The 22263-nt window shown below is 38.7% G+C and overlaps 1 protein-coding gene and 1 pseudogene across 1 annotated transcript; both read left to right on the top strand.

Moving 5' to 3' along the window:
* The first annotated feature begins 12016 nt into the window (after nucleotides 1–12016).
* On the top strand, nucleotides 12017–17877 carry LOC104439294 (annotated as a pseudogene).
* Nucleotides 17877–18891, top strand: LOC104429197 (TOM1-like protein 8). The gene is made up of 2 exons (XM_010042091.3): nucleotides 17877–18218; nucleotides 18470–18891. The coding sequence occupies exons 1-2, from the start codon at nucleotides 18107–18109 to the stop codon at nucleotides 18889–18891; spliced, it is 534 nt and encodes a 177-aa protein (XP_010040393.2). The 5' UTR covers nucleotides 17877–18106.
* Nucleotides 18892–22263: the final 3372 nt, after the last annotated feature.

Here is a 22263-nt window from a genome sequence, read left to right as displayed (position 1 = left end):
TAACCGGCTATTCTTCTCACGACTTGGGCTTAATGGGCTTTCCTCTTTTCTAGGCCCAATGAGCTAATTTTCGCGCCAACATCGGTTATCCATTAAGTATGAAGTTTTGACAAACTATACCACAAGCAATGCATCAGGACAGGTGAGTCCCTAAAAAAACTAATAAAAGCAACAAACCGAAACTGAGCGGTTTCAGATGTGAACAATGAAAAGAACTATGTTCAGCAAAAAAATCATCGTAACGAACAAAGAAGTTCTTAAGAAGCAATTATATTTTGACAAGAAAATGCAGTAATACTTTGTGTCGAAACCGAATGTTGTATCAACATACAAGATTGTACTCAAGGCTTGCAACTTTTGGTACTAGTTCAGAACCTAAGGATATAATCCTTCAATCCTAAGACTTAATAGGATCCACACATCTTCGGTCAATCGAAGTTTATCATGAATGGTTACCGAATTTGTTGACACCTAAATTTTGACGATCCTATCATTCATTTATTACATAAAAAATTAGGGACTAAACTTTAGCCCCTAAACAAAAATAATAAATCGCATTACATATAGTTATTAGGAGCATATCTCAATATACTTGCATATTTATGGACTGGTAGCGGATGGGCTTAAGTTTTGAACATAATTGCATTGAATCGGGTTGGCGGCGGATGAACTCGGGTAAATGGTTTTTAGCTTTATTGAAATTAAGCCCACGGAAAGTGAAAGATTGGAGTAAGCTTCATAATATAACCAAGTTTGACACGAATTTGGGAAAGATTGAGCACAATTTTCACATGGGATCTTAACAAGGCAAGAAAAATCTGAGGAAGAATAAATATCTTTATTAATAGAAGATAATCTCAGTCAACTTGGTGCAGAGAAGTGTGATATTTCTACGCAAAAATCTACCAAATTAAGGATTGGGACACATACTTCTTGTTTTAAAACAAGAAAGAGTGCACCAATAAAGAAAATTCCATGCGTCCTACGCATCCAAGGGCGTGAGCAGAAAAGAAAAGAATTCGTGGCCGAAAATCATGAATATATGGTCAATTGGGAGTATTCACGCATTTGAGGAAAGGGAGGAATAAAATATATTATATTGGGTCCTTTCCTTTGAAAGCCTTGGTTGTCCTATAAATAAGGAGAACGCTAACACTGTCGTGGGGGGTCGGCACTTCTATTCTAAAAGGCACGTTGAGAGATTTACACGTGAGAGAGAGAGAAAAGAGAAGGAACTCTCTCTGCTGAACCGAGGAGCCCCACGTTGTGCGAGGCCCTTTGCCACAGCGTCACACCCGAGCCGCCTGAGTTACCGTCGCTACACCATCTTTGCTGCGTTTCCCCTGCAGCAACGATGGACTCGCTCTGTGACCTCTTTGCCTTTCCGACGAGCTGCTGATCTGGTGCCAAACTCCTACCGTCATGACCAAGCCTCGACGAGCCCAGCTCAACCGAGACGATGATGGAGCTACTGCCTTCCTCGCGCTCAACCGTTGCTTGATTCGTTTGTGCCCCGACGGGATCGTAATTTCTCCTTGCCGCAATCACTCGAGCAGCCCTCGCATCCCCGACGATCCATGATCTACTGCTTTTGCTATACCACGAACCAGCACACCCCAAGGACGCTTGAACCACTATAGCCTAGTTCGGAGTCGGCGAGGACTCCCGCAAGTTCCATCTAGCCTGGCGATGTCCTGAAGTGTTTTCTTCTGACTCACCGACAATCACCAAACAGGCTTTTGCGCTTTGTTCGTATTCATTCTTTGCAGGTTTTGTCAGAGTCCAAAGAGGCCAACATCTCTTGACCAGCATGAATACCACGTCATATACTGTGGCCACCACTTGCAAGGCTAGAGTCCATAGTCAAAAGAGTCGCTAGAATTTTGATGAAATAAGTCTAAGTGGTGAATTGGTCTTCTACAGGTATTGTCCAGAAGTGAAAATACAAAAGAAAAAATTGTCAAAGCTTCCTCTCTGCGGCGTCACCTCGACGTCTTCAACTTTAGACAAGCGGTCCACTATGATCCATCTTGGGCGTCCTCGTTGTCGCCGGTCACCCACCACACTGTGTTGCTCGCCACACGCCATTGCTCACACTGTCAAGCATTGCAAACCACCATCGGTCACCATTCGTGATCCATTGCCCGGCGCTCGAATTTGGAAAGTTATTGTCACAATTAGGTAATACTCCTTACTCGATGCCATTGAATATTTTATCGCCTAATTTGTCTATCTTATATCCATTAAGCATATTTGAATGATAGGCATATCTCCCAATTAAGATTTATTGCCCAATTCGCAACTGCACCTGGGTTTTTTATTTCATCTATAAGACTTTAGATGAAATAATTAATCAAGCAGGAATAAAATTAATATTTTGATCTTTAAGGCTTAAGATCAATTTATCGATTTTACTAGCGAAATATCATCACTTAATCTGAATGGTGTGTGATATCTTTGATGATTTTGAATGGTCTATCGTGTCTCGATTGCTTTATTCATCTTGAGATATGTTTAAGTTAGAATATTGCATGCTTTAGGGTTATTTGCATATTTAGACTAAGCATTTTATTTATCATGAATTTTCGAAATAAAAAAATAAATTTAGGATGTTAGATTGTCGTTTCATTAACCTAAATTGCATGTTTAATTATTTAACAATTTTAATTTCGAATTTTAAAAAAAAAAAAGAAAAAAAGGAAAAAGGAAAACTTAGAATTAGGGCATTCTTTGCATGTCATCGCATATTAGGATAGATTTTTTTTTTTTTTTTTTTTTTGGGTAAAAGGTAAGAACATATTAGGATAGATTGCATGCTTATTAAGTAAATAAAAATCATGTGCACGTCATATAGCATTAGGTTCATGAAATGCATGTCATTTATTAATTATTGCTAGGTCTATTTAATTAGAAATTACATGTCATTAGAATTAGGTCATTTAGTTAATATTGCATTGCATATTTCATGATTTTCATTAATTAAGTGAAAAAATTGTTTGTTAATTAGAAACCATATCTAGGGTTGTTGATATGGATTTTAATTTAACATTACAGATGTTTTCATTGTTTTGGGGTAAGTTTTTGCAATTTATTTATCGTTTATCTGGGTGTTAAATTGGTGGATTACGCACCCGCATGATCACCTCACATGTTAGGGAAATAGATTTAAAATCAATTCAAGCTGCTTGCCAAACATTTTTGAAAATAAAAGAATGGTACCAAAATGGCATTAGAGGAATCTAGTGTAACCAAGTCCCCCTACTCATAGTCTCGATTCGTAGGAGTAAAGTAAAACTCCCGTTACTTTACTTGGGTTTCTAATTGACCCACCAAAAATAGATTAATGGCGACTCCTAGATAAAATTTATCTGCATGTTGAAAAACTTGAACCTAAGTCGCGAATTGGTATGGGTTTGGAAGAGCCCGAGTTAAGTCTAGGCTTAACAATTCATTAGCCAAACCCTAGGTGGTTTACACCCAAAAATTTGGTCGCGACAGAATTAGATTGCTGTTTCTTGGCTTTCGGTAGGAATTCTTTTTTCTTTTTTTTTTTCAATTGAATACCAGAAGTGGTGCACATGGTACTCTTGCGCCAAATTAAGAAACGGAATTCAATGGACTCGAATTCGCTGAAATATTTGGCTTGAAGGATTTACATTAATCATTTGCAATGCCACATTCAATGCTAATCAATCATATTTTTATCATCTCAACTCTAAATTCCCATTGAAGAGCAATCCTTTCTCTCTCAACTTTGAGAGTTTTCCTCTATCCATGGTGGTAGCTACCCCCCAAAACCCTAAATCTCCAGGAGCTTTCCTTTACTCAAAACCACGATCCCCCTCTTTGAACCAATGAAGCCCATCACATAATCCTTAGAAACCCAACCCTACTATCTTTCTCTGTAAAAAGGTGAAGTCTCGAGCAATGGAACAATCTTGCCATCTATCTTCAGAGAATTCTAACAATGCTTGATGAATCATAGCTCTGGCCTCGCGAAAGGTGGGATGTCGCCCTTCTCTTCATGGTCATCTTATGGGTATTCGATTATGATGTAGCGGAATGGGTTTGACGTTTTCTCGAAATACCTAGATGGAAGTAGACTGTTATGTAGTAAATAGAAAGGGTCTTGCCTCGTTTGATCTGTGTTGGTCTTGTTACTGGCCTGAGCTCCACTCTTGTAAAGCATTACTTATTCTCTATTGAGATAAAAGGCTGAATCGGAGGAAGTGGATCATTCCCTTGGTTGTTTTTGTCTTCCCGTTACTCGATACACCCTTCCATCACAGAGCTCCCTTCAATCTGCATTTCCTATAGACCTCCCCTCCAAAATATCAAAAACCCACTTAGCAACATTACAAATCATAATAATGAAGGTAAACTTCATACCTGCAAAATAGAAGAATGGAAGGTAAAGAAGAGAATGAGTTGCGTTCGGGTGCCTTATGTAAAAACTTGGGCCATCTGTGGTCGGAAAATGATGTAGTCGAAGTGATCAAAGAAATCCCCCAAAAAAAAAAGGGAACAATGCAATTAGACCATTTTCGGGAAGCTATTCTCCAAACCAAATGTCAACTTCCAAGCTTTTCTTCAAATTATGAAGAAAGCATGGAGAACAGAATCGGTGATATGCACACAAAAGGAATCAGGTTTTTTCTTATTCGTTTTTCAATTGAAGGAGGAAAATGAGAGAGTTATGAAATCCGGGCCCCGGTCTTTTGCCGTAATCTATTAGTACTTAAACAATGTAAACTTGACATTCCCGAAACCTTTGTTATGATTATTCTCGATGCGCTTTTGGGTGCATATGAGAGGGATACCCCCTGGGTGGATACTAGAAGAAGTGTTTACTGATCTAGTAAAAAAGGTAGGCAAAGTTCTGGAAATTCAGGTGGACTTTAAGGGAAATGGACTACATAAAAGTGGAAAAGTAAAAGTGGAAGTGGACTTATCAGCTCCACTAAAATCAGGGGCTATTCTAGATATTGGAAACAAGAAGCTATGGGTGGAGTTTAAATATGAACGGCTACCGCACTATTGCTATTCATGTGGAAAAATTGGTCATTATGCTACTAACTGCGAAGAAATCCCGTATGAGCAAACATCATGGGCTGAAAACAAAGCTGGAAAATATGGACCATGGCTTAAGGCGAAAGTATAAGACCATAGCCCCCACTGGGAAGCATTCTATGGAAAACTAGAAGAAGAAATTACTGTGGAAGAAACGGCACTAGAAATTCCTCCTATAACCTACGAAATGGACCTAGTGGCTAGAGATGAAATCGACAACTTGGCATCCCCAGATCGCAACAAGAAAAGGGCTGAAAACTCAAATGTGCAGGAGGCACCAAAAGAACCAGTAGACACAACTATGAAGATTATAGATCATGGCAAATAGATTATGTGCTTCAAAGCTAATAGGCCGATCCTCTCAAAAGTTGGGAAATGCAGCAAAAAAAGTATGAAGGTGTAGAGGGTGAAAAAACATATATGCATAGCAGAACAAACTCCCCTTTTGATTGATGAGATGGAGCTCTTGGAGACCCTTATCCAGTTGATCAAAGATGGTAATAAATGGGCTGTGGTGACTAGCCTTAATAAGCCACTGGCGACAATATGAAAATCATAAGCTATAATTGTTAGGGGCTGGGCAATCCCCTAACATTCTAGGAGCTAAGAGCTCTAGTAGCTCTTGAAAGGCCCAACCTAGTCTTCTTGATGGAAACAAAGAACAAAGCAACAATGGTGGAGGGTGTTAAAAGGTGACTCAACTTCCAAAATCTATTCCTAGAAAATCCGAAGGAATTGCGGGAGGTTTAGCAATTTTGTGGAGTGAGGAAGTGGTGTTAAAGGTAAATGACAGCTCTAAAGAATTTATTGATTTGGAGTGCAGAGATCCAAATAGTGGCTATCAAATGAGGATAACTTTTCTCCATGCATCGACGAACTTCGGGGAGAGACTAAAGCTATGGCAAAAGTTGAAGGATTTTCAGTTATCAAATCATTTACCGTGGATATGCATGGGAGATTTTTATGAAATTTTATATATTTGGGAGAAGGTGGGGAAAAGAGAAGCTGATAATCATAGAATAGCAGCGTTTCAAGATTTATTAAATGAGTGTTCCCTAATGGATATGGACAACAAATGCTGTGCTTACACTTGGGCAAACAACCGGGAAGGGGAGGTCCTTGTTAAAAAAAGATTAGATAGTCTTATGCACATTGGACTGGAGAATTACCTTTCCCGTAGCTGAAGTACAGGCTCTACCAGCAATTGGCTTGGACCACAGCCCTCTTCTCCGGGTATTGCACCCTGAAAGTAAGAAAAGGAAGAGAGAAATCAAATTTGAAGCATACTGGTTAGAAGATCAAGAGTGTGGAGAGATTATCAAGAGAACTTGGAACAAAACGCCATTAAGCCAAATGAGTTTCTCTATGAAAGTCAATGATATTTCTACGGAGCTTGTTAAATGGAGCAAAGAAAAATTCACCAACTCACGACGTCATATCAAGGAGCTAAACAAAGAATTAACAAAGATGACCAACAAGAATTCTGAAAATTCCAGCAGGAAGGAAGCACAGAATATTATCGACAAGATAGACAAACTATGGAAACAAGAGGAAAAATTTTGGGGGATGAGAGCACGCATCAATTGGCTGTAATGGGGAGATAGGAATACCAAGTTCTTCCATGCCACAACAGTACAGAGAAGACAAAGAAATAGAATTACAATGCTGCAAATGGAATATTAAAGCTGGTGTAGGGATCCGGCGGCACTCAAAAAACATATAGGGTCTTTCTATCGGAACTTATATAAATCGGTGGGTCCTAGGAACTATCAGCCAATCCTAAACTAGTGTCCCAGCCCAATAAGTGAGGAAATAAATGAAAATTTGATGGCAAATATTACCCTTGAAGAGGTGAAAGACGTGGTTTTCCAACTGGGCTCTTTAAAGGCCCCCGGGCCCGACGGTCTAGATGGGCTTTTTTATCAGCAATCTTGGGAGGATATTAAGCTAGATTTGTTCCAACTAGTGTAGAATTTCTTTGAAACAGGTATCATCGACCCCCTCCTCAACAAAACACACATTTCCTTGCTACCAAAAGTAAAAAACCCAGAAAATATAGGCCAATTTAGACCCATTAGTCTATGCAATGTCAACTACAAAATCATCTCAAAAGTTATGGCAAACAGACTAAATATTTGGCTTCCAGAGATCATAGAGCCTGAGCAGAACACCTTTGTACAAGGGAGGCAAATACAAAATAATATTTTCATAATTCAAGAAGTCTTGCATCAATTGAGAATAACAAAAGGAAGAAAAAGTTTCAGGCGATATTGAAACTGGATATGCAGAAAGCCTATGACAGAATCGAATAGGACTTTTTGAGGGATTGTATGCTGAAAATGGGTTTTTATGAGCGGTGGGTATCTCTAATCATGCAACGTGTTTTGATGGTGTCCCTAAGTGTGAAGATAAATGGGGAGCCTACTCAATATTTCACCCCTTCAAAGGAATCGAGACAAGTTGACCCTCTTTCCCCATATTTATTCATCCTAGTAGCAAATGTTTTGACTGGGATGATGAACCAAGCCTTGGAAGATAGAAGCATTAAGGGGATAAAGCTAAACAGGTTCTGCCCTACACTATCTCATTTACTCTTTGCTGATGATGCCATATTTTTCTTGAACGGGACTATAGTAGAATGCCAAAACTTAGCAAATATTCTCAACCAGTATTGTTTTGCATCGGGCCAAGCCATTAATCTAAACAAATTAGGGGTATGTTTCAGCAGCAATTGTCCGTTATTTCTGAAAAGAAACTTAGCACAAGAACTTAGAGTCCTAATAATAGAAAAAACAAGGAAATATCTTGAAATACCAATAGAATGGGGTCACTCAAAGAAGGAGATGTTTGCTTGGATTCTAGCAAGAGTAAACTCGAAGCTAGAAGGATGGAAAGAAAAATTACTATCCAAAGCAGGTAAAGAAATTCTGATAAAGAGCGTTGTGCAAGCCCTCCCCCATTATGTGATGTTAGTCTTTAAATTGCCTATCTCTATTTGCAAAGCCATAGAAAAAAAAAAAGAATTGCTTCATTTTGGTGGCGAGAAAAGCAATTCAAAAGGGACTTGCATTGGAAAAAATGGGAAACATTAAAAACCAGGAAAGATGAGGGAGGTTTGGGGTTCAAAGATTTGAGAAATTTTAACAGAGCTATGCTCAGCAAGCAAGCTTGGCGATTATCCAAAACCCCTTCAGCTTTGTGGAGTAGAATTTTGAAAGGCATTTATTTTCCAAACAGAGACTTGTGGAAGGCAAGAAAAGGGCAACGACCGTCTTGGGGATAGCAAAGCATTTTAACAGGAGAGAAGCCATAGAATCGAGGTTAAATTGTCAGTTGGGGATGGCCAATCTATTAACAAGAAGACAAATGGCTAAAGTCTGAGTGCTTGGAGGCCCACTAACCAAAATGAACCAATTATGGTGGCGAGAACTTATCAATGAAGACTCGCGGGTATGGAAGGAAAGTTTAATCCTAAATATTTTTGAAGAACAAACAGCAAATGAGATATTTGTGATACCCATTAGCCTTGTCCCGAAGGATGATTATCTAGTATGGATAGGTAATAAATCGGGGACATACATTGTGAAGAGGGGTACAACAGGGCCTATTCTAACGCCACAAGAACAAAACAAAACAGAGCAACATGTTCTTACAAGCCTCCAAGATCTAGAGTCTATCTATTCCCCTCAAAATGAGACCTTTCCTATGGAGCCTTTGTCAAAACACCTTACCAACAAGGAGAATCTGCATAAAAGGAAAATGCTACCCAACCCCTACTGTCCGCTTTGTTCTACACACATGGAAACAACAGAACACCTATTTCTACTTTGCAAATGGACGAAAAAAATTTGGGTAGATCCACAAATCAACATCATCAGAAACCCAAGCAACATAACAAGGTGTGATCAGTGGCTAACGGAAGTGTTCGAAAGAAGCGACATCTCACCTGATAGAGAACTAGTTGCTACTGTGCTGTGGAATATCTGGAAGACCCGAAACAATTTCATTTTTCGAGCAAAGCGTCCCCAACCAAGTGATCTTGTAGATCTCGCAATAACACAACAAAAAAATTTCAGCAGATGGCAGAATTAAAAAGGGCAAAAACCCACAACCTGAAGCCTACCGATTAGATGGACGCGGCCGGACAGAGACAAGATGAAGCTAAACGTCAACGCCTCATGGACTCCGAGCGATTTCCTAGGTTCGACAACTGGGATTGCGCGAGATCCGTCGAGTCTCGTGGTTGAGGGCTTCGCAGTGCAGATACGGGCGTCTTCTCCTCAACAAGCAAAAGCCCTATCTTTGCTGCACGGTTTCATGTACTTGAGAGGAAGAGAAGCCGTGCACGTGGGCACATGAACCAGTCAAAGTTGCAGATGGGTGCTCGAAAGCGATAGTTCAACTTTGGTGGAAGCTGTGATGGGCCGGGCAGAAACATCATGGGACTTGAAGGAAATTGTGGAACAGTGCAAAGAAGAATTATGCCTTTTCAAATTAGCAAGGGTAGAATACTGAGAGGAAGAGAAGCCGTGCACGTGGGCACAGGAACCGGTCAAAGTTGCAGATGGGTGCACGAAAGTGACAATTCAACTTTGGTGGAAGCTGTGATGGGCCGGGCTGAAACATCATGGGACTTGAAGGAAATTGTGGAACAGTGCAAAGAAGAATTATGCCTTTTCAAATCAGCAAGGGTAGAATATTATCCTCGCGAGGCAAACCGAGCAGCAGATTGGCTAGCTAACTCTCACCGAACCAAAAATCTCCTTGCAAATTGGGTGACTTTTCCTCCTCTCTCCCTTTCGGAAATTCTATGTTTAGAGTTTTACCCATCGTTGCCTTGTAAGGCTTGCTTATTTTCATGAATGAATGCAATATCTATTTTTGACCAAAAAAAAAAAAATTCTAAATTCCCAATCCTTCAAAGAGAACGTGCTGAAATATTGGCTCGAAGGATTTACATCAATCATTTTCAATTCCCATTCTATACTGATCAATCATTTTTTTATCACCTCAACTCTAAATTTCTAATCCTTCGATGAGAACGTGCGAAAACCAGAAGAATTTCATTATAAACCACGTAAGTACATTTACGCAATTAAAATCGAGAGATATTTACTAACCGAGCTTTTGTAAGCTAGAAATTACGAAAACCCTTTTTTTAATTATCTTCATACGTGAGCTTTCTAGCGTTTATGCTCCAAAAATGAGATCCAATTTCTTTTCAGGAAGGCATACATAGATAAGTATTTCTCTCCTCCGTGAGAGCTTCTCGATTATCCATACTCCTCAAACGGGCTCTCTATATTATCATGAGTCATTTCCATGTGCTTTCTATTTTAGTTGACTAGTCCCCTCGCCATTGTTTCATCCCGTTAGTTTTCCTATCACTACACATTGCCCCTAACAACCGTTCGACGACCTTTCTGAGTCGATTCTCTGCTGACCCATTTCTTTTTTCTCCTTACAGGATGGCTGCAGAGGTTCCATTTAACATCCCAAGCATCTCTGCCAGACGATCTTCTGGGGGGATCAAATTGGACTTGGAGCAAGTTGATGATAAGGATGCTGAGATGGTTTTGAATGGAAGGATTTTGTCGGAGGAGGAATGCTCGAGTCAAGCTGCATAGCTAATGTTTTAAGGAATGCCTGGGCTGGTATTGGTGAGATTCCCATAACCCCTCACATTCATTGGACATAAGGAATGGAGGCATTCCAGCCCAAACATACTCCCATCCTCGCCTCAGCATAGATTGTGCCAAAATGAAAATTGAAGAAACATGCCTGCCCACGCAGGACTAGGACGCTAATGGTGGGCCGATGCTGGACCGATGCTTTTGGCAGCGGTGGTGCTCCACGTTATATCGGCCTCCGTTCATTCCAATTGCGGGTGCGGTTCAATCTGGATTGCGGATTGCTTCTTCAGGCCCCAGTCAATGCCAAAAAATGGCTTCGTGAATCGACGGAGCAGACCTCCCACGGCCATGACTATGAAGTTCGCCAGCCTCATGTGATCGCAGATCTCCGTCGCAGTGAATCAACGCAGGTTGCGACGTCCATGGCCCTGGTTCATGACCATAGCTGAAATTAAATGAGCGGAAACAACAGCTATCATTCCTATTCTTACAAAAACAGGTCCGGTATGAAAATTTAATGTAAGAACACACACGTTTGATATGTCATTTTTATATATTCTTACACCTTGGTCTCTTTATATACTATTCGTGTTTATTAAAAAGCGATTAAATAATCCTTTTAGGATAATCATCTTAATGAATGGGAAATTACTGAAGTATAGATATTTGTTTCAGTTGAAATTACTGAAGTTTTCCAAAAACGAATAGATAGTTTTCCAAAAAAAAATGTGGGAAATTACTGAAGTACGGCTTTCACTAATGCAAAAAATCTTCTTTTTTTTTTTAATTGTTCTGTGAAGGCTGTATTTCTTGTAATTTTGCAAGTGGGGGGATTACAGTGTTGTAATAGATGGTTGTGTCTGTAAGTGGAAGGCCGGAACACTATAAATTTATCTTACAATATCATCCATCTCTTTACCTTTTTTATTATCCATATATATATAAACTACTGCATCTATATAACTATGTTTCTTTTGCAAAAGCTAATTTTCTCCCTTTTATGAGATGTTATAATTCTTTTAAAATTCAGCTCCTTCTTGAGTTTTACATTAGTAGTCATCTCAAGAATAGAGGATTATGTTGGTTTTGGTTTTGTTTTTGTCGTTGGAGTAATCTATTTTATCCATACTAATAAGAATTGTATACCAATACAAAAAAAAAAAAAGATTAATACTACAAAAAACTCTAAATTGATATATTTATGACAAATTTATTCTAAATAATTTTTTTGATTATTAAAAATCCTAAATTGGTACAGTGACAATAAATTTATCATCCACTAATTTTTATTTTTATTTTTATTTTTGGGAAAAAGCCATATGATTAAAAAACTCAAGAAGGACACGAGACCAAAAGCTTCAGATGGGAGTCCATTTCTGATTCTTAGTCGTCATTCGAGTTCGCGTGTATCGTCTTGCGGAATCGCTTTGCCACCATCGACCTCGTACCGAGCTAGAAGCCCCTTCGACTTCAATCGTAATTTGTCGAAGACGAGGTATATTCTCTTCGATCACGAGCTTTCCGATTTCTTTGTTGACTGCGAATTGTTCGTTCTTGGTTCGGTTCTTCGATACCCAGAAATCGTTCGATCGATATTTGATCAAAAGCAACAAATTTTTCATCTGGGTATGCTTAAAAGATTGGCTTTGATTGCTTTCGTTGCGGTGGTAGGTGAGTCTGTGCTCGCGGTACATTTTCGTGCTTGATTCTTGAGAAATTTGCCCGGATATGAGAGGGGAGTGATTTAGGAGTGGTGAGAATGCACGAATTATATACCCAAATGTTCGCTGGGTATGCTTGAAAGATTGGCTTTGAGTGCTTTCGTTATGTTGGTCGGCGGGTCTGTGCTCGCGGTACAGTTTCGTGCTTGATTCTTGAGTAATTTGCCCAGATATGAGAGGGAAGTGATTTGGGAATGGCGAGAATGCACAAGATATATACCCAAATGTTAGACAGCATAAGGAATGATTTTCTTTTTTCTTTGAGCTTTTTGATATATTGGTTCACTGTTCAATTTTTCAGTTGAATTTGGTGGAAATCAGATTTCCTGTAGCAGACTTAATTCGGTAGGATATATTGAAATGCAGGTATTACTGATTACCTACGGCTACCGGCTCTTTGTTCCGCTGTTTACACACGATGGGGAGTGAAGTCTATTGTTTTCAAAATTATGCACCCAGAATGTGATCATTCTTGAAAAAAAAAAATTTCTTATGGCGAAATTTACACTAGGTTATCATATTTATGTACTGAGTAAGTCATTTTGCGATGCCGGTTATCTCATGAAGCAGCAGATTTGATCTCCTGCTATTATATACGTGGAGGAATTGCTTTCTGTTTTTTTCTTTATGACCCCAGGTTGGTTGTGGATCCTAATGTCGACATGTGCTTGTATTTGCAGACATCTAAGGCGAGGCTGTTCAAGGAATACAAAGAGGTGCAGTGAGAGAAGGGAGCTGATCCGGACATTCAGTTGGTTTGCGATGACTCGAACATATTTAAGTGGACTGCTCTTATCAAGGTGAGATTGAATGGCTGATGGGGTTAATTGCCGAGGAAATGGTGCTGTTGCTCATATAAAAGATATGGTGATTCTCTCTTTCATTAGGGACCATCGGAGACTCCTTTTGAGGGTGGTGTTTTCCAGCTCGCATTTGCTATACCTGAGCAGTATCCACTGCAGCCACCTCAAGTTCGTTTCCTGTCTAAGATATTTCACCCCAATGTGCACTTCAAGGTATAATTTTTTTGTATAGGAATGCTTATTGATGATAACTTAGTTGGAACTAGTTGCAGTGCATACTAATAGGTTGAAGGGTGAACTGATTTACTGTGTTGTTTGGCAATCAATGTTTCTTCTTGTCAATACTTATTATGTTCAGAATCAGAAACTTGAAAGAGTTGCTAGTTTTAGGGTTTTGTTTTATTTGACACTTGAAAAATAGATAGAGGTGCAGAAGCTGAGAATTGGAGACTTCTTTGACACCTTGTCAGGAAACAGTCTTGATCCTTTTTTTTCCAAATTCTGTTTCCAGAGAATCTCTACATGAATAGATTTTCTGATAACTACTAGCTTGGGAAAGTCAACAGAGATACCTGATGCAGAAGTATGAGATGCTGTGAGTGTTTGTTTGACTAATTGATAGACATTTTAATTTTATACAGACAGGGGAGATATGCCTTGATATTCTGAAGAATGCATGGAGTCCTGCCTGGACACTTCAGTCTGTTTGCAGGGCTATAATAGCTCTCATGGCCCACCCTGAGCCTGACAGCCCACTAAATTGCAATTCAGGTATCAATGAGTTTTTTTAAAAAAAAAAGATATAACATCTGTATCTAAAAACTCATTATTCTTTCATTAGTACATAAACCTCAACCAGAAATTTCCTTACCTAAATTCTTTGTAACGCCTATTATCTAAGTGACCTGGTGTTTAATATTTGTTGCTTGCACCTCTTGCAAGGAGTGCATACTCGTATGCTTGCATGTTCACTGTTTCATGATAAAATGTGGCAGTGTCGCTTCCTTAATAATATCTAGTTGAATGTTGTCTCACTTACATTTAAACTATGCAGAGTCAGGGCCAAGAGCCAAAAGTTGGTAGAGTCACCTTTCTTGGTATAAAAATCTTGATTCGGGGTTTCCTCCACTTTCCCACCTTGTGAATACCATAACAACAAGAACAAGAAGCCATTGCACTTTATGGAGTAATATTTCCTCCCCTCAGCCAAAAAGAGAAAAATGAAATTCCCTCTATACCACCTGGTTACAGGAAAAGAGCAAAACTTTATAGTGTAGTTCATATGAGAACAATCATACTCCATCCTCCTTGATATTGACATAGACTAGTTGTATCAGTGCCAAAGAGGAGTGCCCTTGACATCTTGCGGGGATTCTTGATAGGCTGCTTTTAGAACGAGGTGCAAGAGTGTCTTTGATTGAACTTTTCTGGAAATAACAAGGGTTGTGAGACCTTTGTAATCGTTTGACAAGTATTGAGAGAGAGCGTGAGATTTCAGTGGGAATCTTTCATGCTCCTTTTCCACATTTTGTTTCCTAATCCTATCTCAAACAATACTTCATCTCAAATGATACTTCATCTCAAATCTTTATTTCCAATGGTCAGTTTGTTGGATCGATATATAGGACAGTAGTGCTGCGACAAGTGATAATAGTTGGATGTCTTTGCCTCGATTGAGTATTCACATAAACACATTCTGTCGTTCTGTCAATTACACATGAGATTCTGGGGATTAGATGAATTAGGTATGATATGATGCTTTGATTTCAACTCAAACTCTATCTGTTAAGAACCTTGAGAGCTATTCATCTTAATCATTCATGCAGTCAAGCATTCTCGGGGTCTGTTGATTGCCTTCTGGTGGGCCAATATATTGTATGGCATAAAAGAGATAATTTCAACAATGAAGTGATAGAGAATGGTAATAAAGAACAAATGCTTGTACTTGTTCAATGTAACAGTTGATGGTTATTTTTTCCTAATGTCCTGGTCCTGCTTGTAATGGTCGTAGTGTATTAGAAGAGATTCCTGAGGTAATCTTTCAGATGAGAATGTGGGGCCCCTGGGCAGGACTGCCTGCTCTGCATGAATCCACTGTTGTGTCGGTCATGTTCTTCTACTGCTGTCCTTAATACAACTCTTCACTCTGCTCGACCATGTGTGGTGAGGCAAACCTCTCGTTTCCTTTTATTTCTCTCTAGGCAGCTCTCTTGCTCATGTTGCCACTGAGCTCTTGGAACCATCTTTGATGGGAATTAGGCTCCTTGAAAGGCTAACTGTGAGATATCATGTCTGATTACTCATGGGAGGAAATAAAAGATTAAATAAAAGAAGCTCTCACTCATCTGACAGGAATTATTCACAGCCAGTGAAAGAATGAATTTTGGTGCAGCTACGAAGATGAGAATTATAAATAAAGCACAATTGCAGAGACTATCAACAGTTGATCTTCCTGAATTTGAATGAAATTTAAAAGAAAAATTCCCTTGGGGGTTGCTAAACTTGAAGGAGGTTCGTAGTTAACATTATTTTCTTTATGTCGGGTTCGGTTGAAGTGAGTTTATATCTCCACCTCTCTCTCTCTTTCTGTCTCCCCAGGGTAATTCCATAACTCATAGGTGTGGAACTTCTTCCTAGTAGTCATCAGAAATGCACATGCTAAATCTCATAAGAAGGATGGCTTATTAGTTCCAATTTGATCTTGTAATCCAGGGATGAATCACTTCTACGTCAAGGATTAGCTTTGAATGATGACTTGCAGCGTGTACTTGCCAAGCATGAAGTCATTGCTTCTGGAAGTTCAGTTCAGGCTGAGAAAACCCCGCCGGGACCTTCTGGCACCATCACGGATGTCAAAGGTCCTCTACTTGATATTGTAGATAACAGCACAAAGCCTGATGAAAGGTAACTGGTTCATTAGTCATGATTGCAATATATAAACCCCAAATACTTGTTCTGTGGCAAATTATGAAGTTCAGCTGAAGTCTGTGAACTGAGCAGTGCTACTCTTATGATAAGTTGATATGGATATTTTTCGCTAATTTTCTGCTGTTTGGTAAAACTTGGTGGATATTTATACATTGAGGCTCTGTTTGTTTCATGAAAAATGACTGGTTTGGAAACTTTTTGCTGAAAATGACCATTTATATTGCTTACAGAAAGGAACGAATGAAAAATATTTTCATCGTCCACGAAAATGTTTAGACACAAATTGTTGTCGACAATGAGAACATTTTCTGTTGACTAATTATTTTAAGCAAAACAAGCTATTGGTGAAAATGTTTTCCAAATCATTTATTTTCCGCAAAACAAACGTAGTGGAAATTTATCATCTGTCTTTTGATCCTCCAGTTGTCAAGACCTTGTCTGGTGCAACTTTTTTCACAGCAGATTTGGGTGTGAAAAAGGTGTGGTTGCAGCTTTTATGGGCTGTTTGTCAAATTCTTTACTGCTGTAGTGCCCTCAAAATTGCAGCAGTTATAACAGTTTCAAGAAAACTGCCTTGCCCATTTTTGAGGTGTTGCAGCTGTAAAGGATATATTCCAAACATAGAAGTTACAGTGCTTCACAGCACAACCACCACATGTGCTACAATGCAGACACAGGCCCACAGCTTTACCAGGCAGATCCTTAGTAGTACTATTGATGTGATTTAGGTCTTGAGAGAAGAAGAAAGGAGAGAAAGGGAGAAATGTACCAATGCATCTTGTACATGTGCTCATTATATACATGCAAGTACAAAATGATTGAAGTATGCTGCACTAAACATTTATCTTGTGGCTTAAATTGATCTAAGATCTCAAATATTTGCTCTTGAAACTTTGTGTCTAAAAAGGCTGATTAAACTTTGGGAGATTGCTGTCCAACATTATGCATTCAGTTCTTGAGTTCCAAGTGTTTCTATGTCTCCCAATTTGCTCATAGGATCGCTAGGATCATACTTAAAAGCTAGTCTAGATTGACAGGAGAGCAGCCATTTTTTTGGGTTAAACACCTGCTGTCTCTCTCCACTTATTACTTGAGATTTACACAAAGATCGGTTCTGTTAGTGTTATACAGAAAGAAATTTATTTGATACAGGATAAGCATGAGTATACATAAGAATTCGGATTTACTATTATAGAATGTAAAATGAAGTTATCACGACTTCATGCAAATGCTATTCTAATGGAAAAGATTTACGTGGTAGAATAAGACCATTTAAATTACAGACTTTGTATAAATATTATATTTAATAATTGAATTTTGTTATATTTTTTGTGCTATCTTATGAAAGTTAATATGAATATTATACTTGTTCTTGTGGATGTGATACTATATAATCACTTATTGATAATTGGCATGTTATATCCTTAATAGACTAATAAGATACAAAATAAGTTCCAAGTTCAGCAAACACCCAGGAGAGGGAAGTAAAACTGAAAATCATGTACATATGTGCATTTTACCTAAAAGTACCAGTAATTTACTATTAGAGGATCGGTGATGATCTTGATTGAAATTTTTAACTATTGAACACCAGTTTCTGGCCAATTGAGCTATAAGAAGTGGGATTTTCTGCAGATCAACATCAAGTGCCGGTACAGGGTCCAGCTAAACTTGATCCAAAAACGGACCTTCTCAGTGGAGAGGACTACAGCTCTCCTAAGCCAGAGACTTCACTAGCACTAGTGCCTGTTGGACACCCACAGTCAACTGCATCTCAGTCACAGCAGAATGCACTTGTTCTTTTTATGTGTTTTCGGACAGTAACAACAAGCCCAATACTATCCATACCCAGAGTGGCTATCCAACTACACAAAGCAATCCTTCTACTCCTCAATTCCAACAGCAGCAGAATCTGCAAGCTCCACAACTTGGGGTTTATGCTAATGGCAACATGCCAAACATGGGATCAAACAAGCATGATCAATCACCTTATTCTCAAAGCTCTGTCCCTGTTTGGAATGGCCATATTGCGCAGCAGCAACAGCCTCCCTCTCCTGTCTATGGTGCACTTCTGCTTCTTCATCAGTACCTGACATTACTTTCTTGGTGATGCGTATTTTGTCAGTTGGCTTGTACTGTACAACCTTATTTGGCATTTACTAGGGGCATGCTTGGTATTCTTTTCCAGATTACCGAGTTGCTATGAGACTTAAGTCCTTTTGGCGAGCGTTGACCTCTTCTTTGTGGACATAGCTGAACTCCTAACAAACAATCTTACAATCTGTTGAGCCTACAGTTTTGTGGTGTTTCGCAGGTGCTCAAACTAGTGATTCGCTACCACCACCCCCTTGGGAAGCTCTGTCAGTGGAAAATGGTCAGGTGATGGGCACCCAGTACCCCCAACCAATGCAAGGTTCGCAGGTGGTCGTCCTGCATGCACAACCTGCACTGAGTGGATTGCATCTCCAGGCACCTTATCCAATGGGGAATGAGCAAGCGATGGGCATGCACTTGCAACCAGTCGCAGGTGGCCACATGCCATTGCTGAATAGCCAGGTTGTTCCGATAAACCAAATGGTAGGACTTACCACCTCAGCCCATCCAAGGAGGTCCTTATATGGGGATGGTTCCTCAGCCAATGCAAGTAGGTCAGATGGCTTATTTATATCCCCAGCAAATGTATGGCAGCCAGGTGGCAGCCTACGGCTATGGCCAACAAGGTGCTCAGTACCTTGACCAGTGGATGTATGGGCTATCGGTTAGAGATGACAGTAGCTTAAGGAACTCTTCATACCAGGTGTCCACTTCATCATATGTGCTGCCCATGAAGCCTTCAAAGCCGGAGGACAAGCTATTTGGAGATCTCGTTGATATGGCTAAAGTGAAATCGTCTGCAAAATCTACTCCAGGCCGAGCTGGTAGCATGTAGCAGTAGTATTTGCCAACAATGTTTTGCTTGTTAAGCTGATTTCTTTTGATGTTCTTATTTCAAAATTTTCTATTATACATATTTGGCAGTTTCTTCTGTTTGTGGCCGTGTATTGGCACTGCTTGTTTGGCATTGAGATCATGTACATTCTTTGTAAAGTGAAAGAAAAGCAAATCTCCTCAACCTTTTATCTCTTATCGGGGCAGAACCGTTAATAAGTGCACGTCATTAAGTTGATATAATTCTTATAGAATTTTGTAGTTAGAGTCGGTGCTACAGCAGATTTTTATGAGAATTTGAGTGTGCTGAGAGAAGAATTTGTCAGGATGATACTTGGATTTTCGATCTAGCAGGATGATTGGCTTTTGCTTTTGAGCATGCCGTCGTCACAATGGGCTCTCTGATCTTCAGAAGATGTACTTGTCTGTGAGGATTGGATGAGTGAGTTTGTATAGGCGGGTGTACATTAGAGGAACTCTTCTTCAGTAGGGGAAACTATGTCTTGCTGTTCTGATCTCATTTTTGTGAAACGTAAATTGCTTGGCTTTTAGTCGTGTTCGTATTATCCTATACTAGGTATTATATTTGTAGAATGTTTTCGCCAAAAGTGAAGCTCCGTCGTTTTTCTTAAATTTTATGTAATCTTGGATTTAGCAATCCTCAGCAAAGTTATATATTTTAAATTGCCCTGGAAAGAAACATTGGTGTTGTTTTCCATCAATGGTACTTAAAACTTTCATGATTATGGTTAGATAGACCTTCCAGATTGACCCACGATATTCACTTCAAGATGAGCGGTGATTCTGCCATGATCAGAGTAGAGACTGACTTCATTGCAGAGGTGCCCTTTTCTTCTCGTTTTTGTTTTCACGACCAGGTAAGGGGAGAATGACTTCATAACGATTCGCGGGTACGAAGATCGTGAGAGCGTTTGGATGAGACCATTGCGTAAACGGAGTGAAGACATTAAAGTACCTAAAAATGCTCTGGCAACGACGATGCTTCAAGGGAAATTGTCGCCTGCGCCCAATAATGGCAAAGCATCAGATTCGGTGAGTCTCGCATGAGGCTCGCATGCCCTATGGTTCGCATGTGCTGGGGCTGCATCGGGTGTAGGACGCAAAAACAGCCCATGATGCGAAGATGAAAAACGACATACTCTACCCGTGAAAAAGGAGAAACTAAGGATTAGAATCTCGACTTTTTTTTTAATCCAGTGGTGTAGCCAAATTTCAAGTACGCAAGTGCCCAGATATGCATGGTGACAACCCATCGATTAATGAAAATGATGTTAAATAAAGATATATTACCAGGCGCAATTACAAGCTGTTTTTAATTAAGAAACATTTAAAACTAAAAATAAGTTTAATGATTTTCTTAAAATAAGTTAAATGATTTTCTTGTTTATAATTGAACAAAAAAATAAACATATTTGAATGGCACATAGGGTGCTGCTAGGATTCAAGTATTTTTACCTTCGTTTATTAAAAAAAAATCTCGCTTTTAATTTATTAAAAAAAATTATATTTTTTATGCCACATTATCCATATTTTTTTGACACCATTTCTAGGGAGCGACATTTTCAATGTTTAAAAATGCTCCTCAAACCTTTATTTATTTTACTGTTCCATGATAACTTTTACTCGTAACTCATTCAGTTAATAGATGTCAATTAGCTAGAGCTAACCAAAGTAGCATATTGATAACATTGCCAAATTACTCGATTTTCAATAAATAAAATAATAATAACTTTACTATTTAATAGAGGTAAGCAAATACCAATTACTAAAAGATAATTTTTAAAAACTCACCTCTTATCACATGATATGAATGGGATCATCATGGATATAATGACATGCAATTGTCATTAAAATTGCACAAAAGTTTCAATCTGAAACCTAATTATTAGTTTTGTGGCTAAGAAATAAACTGTAAGAACAATCAACATGATTTTGCTGTTTATGAAAAGCAAATAAATAAATAAATAAATATCATTCTAGATTTGTGAGAAATTCCCTTATGAAGTTTTGAAAATGATAATATAATCATAGACGATTAATATGTGTATTGATTATATAGAATCAACTTATCAATGCGCAAATGAATATGTAGATGGAGTGTGGAACAAATACGTACGTCTAAAGGTTAGTACCGCTCTATCTTCATAAAGGGTGAATAAGATATATGACATGAAGAGTATCTGAGGCTAGATGGGTGAACAAGTCGTAGAGGTTCTTTAAGGCTTGGATGGACTAGTAGAAGGTGAAGTTTTGTGGAACTAGAAGCCTGACAACATGCTTGGAGGAAGTACCATGTAGAAGGTCAACAGTCAATTCAACGTGAAAGGTGAAAAGACTTTTTTTTGGGGGGTGTTATGCATTAAATAGTAAAGCATATAGATTTTCTAATCTCGGTACTAATCCTATTTTTGAAGCAATTGACGCTGAATTTTTGAACGTTTAACAATAAAAGATACTAAGTCTCTCGAAATAGACAAAATATTAGGAAATTAAAGTTTCTCTTTAGATATAGGAAAACATGTTATAATTGAACAATATCCTTCTCTTTCTAAAGAATCTTGTTCAATCAAAGAAAAACAAGTCTAGACCGGATGCACACATATGTAAATGGCAATGTATGATGAGATAAAATCTATCAAGCGAAATAATACAGGGTTATCAATTAATCTTCCTCCTAACAGTAGAACTATACGTAAGGCAGGATTGGTGGCTAAAAGGTATTGTGAAAAAGGAGGACTTGACTACTTTGATGTTTATTCTCCGGTAACAAGGCTTACAACAATTAGAAAAATGATGGCTTTAGGTTCAAAAGTAGTTTGGTAATTGATCGAATGGACGTTCAAACTGCCTCTCAAAATGGTGATTTAGATGGAGAAATTTATATCCATAGGGGCTATATAGAAATTGGTCAAGAAGATACAGTTTGTAAATTGAATAAATTTTTGTGTGGACTCAAACAAGCACCTAGACAATAGTATGAAAAGTTTAATGGAGAAATTGAATATTTTGGTTTTAAAGCCAGTAAAGCTGCGAATTGTGCTTTCGCAAAAGTCACAAATAATGGTTGTGTTGTTATTATTTTTATATTAATGATTTACTTATTTTTGGATCAAATTCGGAAATTGTTGAGAAGACTGCATCTTACACATATAATTGTTT

This window comes from Eucalyptus grandis, chromosome 3, assembly GCF_016545825.1.
Source record: "Eucalyptus grandis isolate ANBG69807.140 chromosome 3, ASM1654582v1, whole genome shotgun sequence".
In the NCBI taxonomy this organism is placed as follows: domain Eukaryota; kingdom Viridiplantae; phylum Streptophyta; class Magnoliopsida; order Myrtales; family Myrtaceae; genus Eucalyptus; species Eucalyptus grandis.
This window is presented reverse-complemented; position numbering and strand designations above follow the sequence as displayed.

What these genes read in the sequence shown, in the direction of transcription:
- LOC104429197 (XM_010042091.3), top strand. Translation starts at nt 18,107, where the DNA reads ATGCCAAACATGGGATCAAACAAGCATGATCAATCACCTTATTCTCAA. An exon ending in GCCTCCCTCTCCTGTCTATG is followed by an intron (nt 18,219 to 18,469) that starts GTGCACTTCTGC and finishes GGTGTTTCGCAG; the next exon opens with GTGCTCAAACTAGTGATTCG.